This window comes from Oncorhynchus mykiss, chromosome 14, assembly GCF_013265735.2.
Source record: "Oncorhynchus mykiss isolate Arlee chromosome 14, USDA_OmykA_1.1, whole genome shotgun sequence".
NCBI classification, from domain to species: Eukaryota; Metazoa; Chordata; class Actinopteri; order Salmoniformes; family Salmonidae; genus Oncorhynchus; species Oncorhynchus mykiss.
Window position 1 is genome coordinate 36,102,512 of NC_048578.1, and position 4,427 is coordinate 36,106,938.

Here is a 4,427-nt window from a genome sequence, read left to right on the forward strand (position 1 = left end):
GTAGACCCACCCATGTGGTAGGCCCATCCATGTGGTAGACCCACCCATGTGGTAGACCCATCCATGTGGTAGGCCCATCCATGTGGTAGACCCACCCATGTGGTAGGCCCATCCATGTGGTAGACCCATCCATGTGGTAAGCCCATCCATGTGGTAGACCCATCCATGTGGTAGACCCATCCACGTGGTAGGCCCATCCATGTGGTAGACCCATCCATGTGGTAGGCCCATCCATGTGGTAGACCCATCCATGTGGTAGGCCCATCCATGTGGTAGGCCCATCCATGTGGTACGCCCATCCACGTGGTAGGCCCATCCACGTGGTAGACCCATCCATGTGGTAGACCCATCCATGTGGTAGACCCATCCATGTGGTAGGCCCATCCACGTGGTAGGCCCATCCACATGGTAGACCCATCCATGTGGTAGACCCATCCATGTGGTAGGCCCATCCATGTGGTAGGCCCATCCATGTGGTAGACCCATCCATGTGGTAGGCCCATCCATGTGGTAGAAGCATCCATGTGGTAGGCCCATCCATGTGGTAGACCCATCCATGTGGTAGGCCCATCCATGTGGTAGGCCCATCCATGTGGTAGACCCATCCATGTGGTAGGCCCATCCATGTGGTAGACCCATCCATGTGGTAGGCCCATCCATGTGGTAGACCCATCCATGTGGTAGACCCACCCATGTGGTAGGCCCATCCATGTGGTAGAAGCATCCATGTGGTAGGCCCATCCATGTGGTAGGCCCATCCATGTGGTAGACCCATCCATGTGGTAGGCCCATCCATGTGGTAGGCCCATCCATGTGGTAGACCCATCCATGTGGTAGGCCCATCCATGTGGTAGACCCATCCATGTGGTAGGCCCATCCATGTGGTAGACCCATCCATGTGGTAGACCCACCCATGTGGTAGACCCATCCATGTGGTAGGCCCATCCATGTGGTAGACCCACCCATGTGGTAGGCCCATCCATGTGGTAGACCCACCCATGTGGTAGACCCATCCATGTGGTAGGCCCATCCATGTGGTAGACCCACCCATGTGGTAGGCCCATCCATGTGGTAGACCCATCCATGTGGTAAGCCCATCCATGTGGTAGACCCATCCATGTGGTAGACCCATCCACGTGGTAGGCCCATCCATGTGGTAGACCCATCCATGTGGTAGGCCCATCCATGTGGTAGACCCATCCATGTGGTAGGCCCATCCATGTGGTAGGCCCATCCATGTGGTACGCCCATCCACGTGGTAGGCCCATCCACGTGGTAGACCCATCCATGTGGTAGACCCATCCATGTGGTAGACCCATCCATGTGGTAGGCCCATCCACGTGGTAGAGACCCATCCATGTGGTAGAGACCCATCCATGTGGTAGACCCATCCATGTGGTAGGCCCATCCATGTGGTAGGCCCATCCATGTGGTAGGCCCACCGTTTGTAAAACAAGCCGTTGCATTGGCTTTATTAGTCCTGATTCCTGTGACTTATCGATTTGACTATTTAAGCTCTGAATATCAGATACCCAACTTTATCAGGACTTATCGTGAGCCTATTTAAGCTCAGAATATCAGCTACCCAACTTCATCAGGACTTATCGTGAGCCTATTGGCAGGAAACACAGAAGTATTTTCTTTTTCGATATGGATCAGCTCGTATAAAAAGTTACGGATTCAAACTTGAAACGTCTGATCGTGACAATTTACCCCTCGGGATGAAACTCCTGGGCAGCAGTTATGAGTATCCTGATGATCCATATCATCCATCTTCCTTTGACCAATCCTCTTCTTTAGGATATGTTGTTTGTTAACATGGCAACGCATTTGTGTTTTTTGATTGGGCGCCATTCAGGTTAGGCTATTTGATTGGAGAAAGCTGCATGACGTAAAGCGTAACTGTCTCTCACATTTTACCTCCAGCCTGAAGGCTACAGAAAAGGCCACAGACTCTTTCTACCGTATCCTAAATCTGCTACATGATTCATGTTAGATACATTTTTTGGGGGGGGGACGGAACGTTGGTGGGAGCGACGCATTGACACCTCTCTCCAACAGCACCCTGGAGAGGAGCGCTGGGTATGGACAAAGATAAATATGTTGCGTCCCTGCCTTTGACAAAGTGGACACTGCTTATCACAGGGCGGCATCAGCGCTCACCTAAAAAAGCCCATGTGTCTCTGGTTGAGAGAAATTGTAATTGTTTTTGGGCAGAATAATGTGAGGTTTTATGTGTTGTTGTTGGAGGTGTGTCTTGGCCTCTGCAGAAGTCAGGGCATTCGTGTTTCTTGAGCTTCGAGGAGCAGCGCAGAGCTGTTTTCAAGGAAGTGAATTTGTGTTTATACAGGACCTCCTGCCCTCACCTACCTTCACCCAATCATGTTAATGAAGAGTTATATTGAGCCCCCCCCCCCCCCCCCCCGCAATTGCATCCGACCCGCCATACGACGCCTCCGACCCCCCATACGACGCCTCCGACCCCCCATACGACGCCTCCGACCCCCCATACGACGCCTCCGACCCGCCATACGACGCCTCCGACCCCCCATACGACGCCTCCGACCCCCCCATACGACGCCTCCGACCCCCCATACGACGCCTCCGACCCCCCATACGACGCCTCCGACCCCCCATACGACGCCTCCGACCCCCCATACGACGCCTCCGACCCCCCATACGACGCCTCCGACCCCCCATACGACGCCTCCGACCCGCCATAAGACGCCTCCGACCCCCCATACGACGCCTCCGACCCCCCCATACGACGCCTCCGACCCCCCATACGACGCCTCCGACCCGCCATACGACGCTTCCGACCCCCCATACGACGCCTCCGACCCCCCAATACGACGCCTCCGACCCCCCATACGACGCCTCCGACCCCCCATACGACGCCTCCGACCCCCCATACGACGCCTCCGACCCCCCATACGACGCCTCCGACCCCCCATACGACGCCTCCGACCCCCCATACGACGCCTCCGACCCCCCATACGACGCCTCCGACCCCCCCATACGACGCCTCCGACCCCCCATACGACGCCTCCGACCCCCCATACGACGCCTCCGACCCCCCATACGACGCCTCCGACCCCCCATACGACGCCTCCGACCCCCCATACGACGCCTCCGACCCGCCATAAGACGCCTCCGACCCCCCATACGACGCCTCCGACCCCCCCATACGACGCCTCCGACCCCCCATACGACGCCTCCGACCCGCCATACGACGCTTCCGACCCCCCATACGACGCCTCCGACCCCCCAATACGACGCCTCCGACCCCCCATACGACGCCTCCGACCCCCCATACGACGCCTCCGACCCCCCATACGACGCCTCCGACCCCCCATACGACGCCTCCGACCCCCCATACGACGCCTCCGACCCCCCATACGACGCCTCCGACCACAGTTTCAGATCATTCATGTATTTGACCAACTGTAGATAGTGTTGATGTGAACAGAGGGATGTGAATGGGAACAGATGTTGATGTGAACAGAGGGATGTGAATGGGAACAGATGTTGATGTGAACAGAGGGATGTGAATGGGAACAGATGTTGATGTGAACAGAGGGATGTGAATGGGAACAGATGTTGATGTGAACAGATGTGAATGGGAACAGATGTTGATGTGAACAGAGGGATGTGAATGGGTTGAAGAGGGGATTAGAGGTTAAGTGGTCATTTCAACAGAGGACATTCATCAATAAATTATATCATTTGTTCATTAGAGAACACACGGCCTTGGTTTCCTGGTTGTCAGTCCTCCTACAACCAGAAATGACGTTTCTGTTTCCTGCAAGTCATTTAGACTCCTGAGACACTCTTAATCGTTGCTATTTCATCACATAAAACCATGCAACACGTAACCATAGAGAGAGATGCTGCAACACGTAACCATAAAGAGAGATGCTGCAACACGGAACCACAGAGAGAGATGCTGCAACACGGAACCATAGAGAGAGATGCTGCAACACGGAACCACAGAGAGAGATGCTGCAACACGGAACCACAGAGAGAGATGCTGCAACATGGAACCACAGAGAGAGATGCTGCAACACGTAACCATGGAGAGAGATGCTGCAACACGTAACCATAGAGAGAGATGCTGCAACATGGAACCATAGAGAGAGATGCTGCAACACGGAACCACAGAGAGAGATGCTGCAACATGGAACCATAGAGAGAGATGCTGCAACACGGAACCACAGAGAGAGATGCTGCAACATGGAACCATAGAGAGAGATGCTGCAACACGGAACCACAGAGAGAGATGCTGCAACATGGAACCATAGAGAGAGATGCTGCAACACGGAACCACAGAGAGAGAGATGCTGCAACACGGAACCACAGAGAGAGATGCTGCAACACGGAACCACAGAAAGAGATGCTGCAACACGGAACCATAGAGAGAGATGCTG

The 4,427-nt window shown here is 54.7% G+C and overlaps 1 protein-coding gene across 1 annotated transcript; it reads left to right on the plus strand.

Annotated features, from left to right (window-relative positions):
- Positions 1-1,886: 1,886 nt before the first annotated feature.
- On the plus strand, positions 1,887-3,454 carry LOC118938763 (extensin-1-like). Its single transcript, XM_036943646.1, has 2 exons — positions 1,887-1,891; positions 2,395-3,454. The coding sequence occupies exons 1-2, from the start codon at positions 1,887-1,889 to the stop codon at positions 3,452-3,454; spliced, it is 1,065 nt and encodes a 354-aa protein (XP_036799541.1).
- Positions 3,455-4,427: the final 973 nt, after the last annotated feature.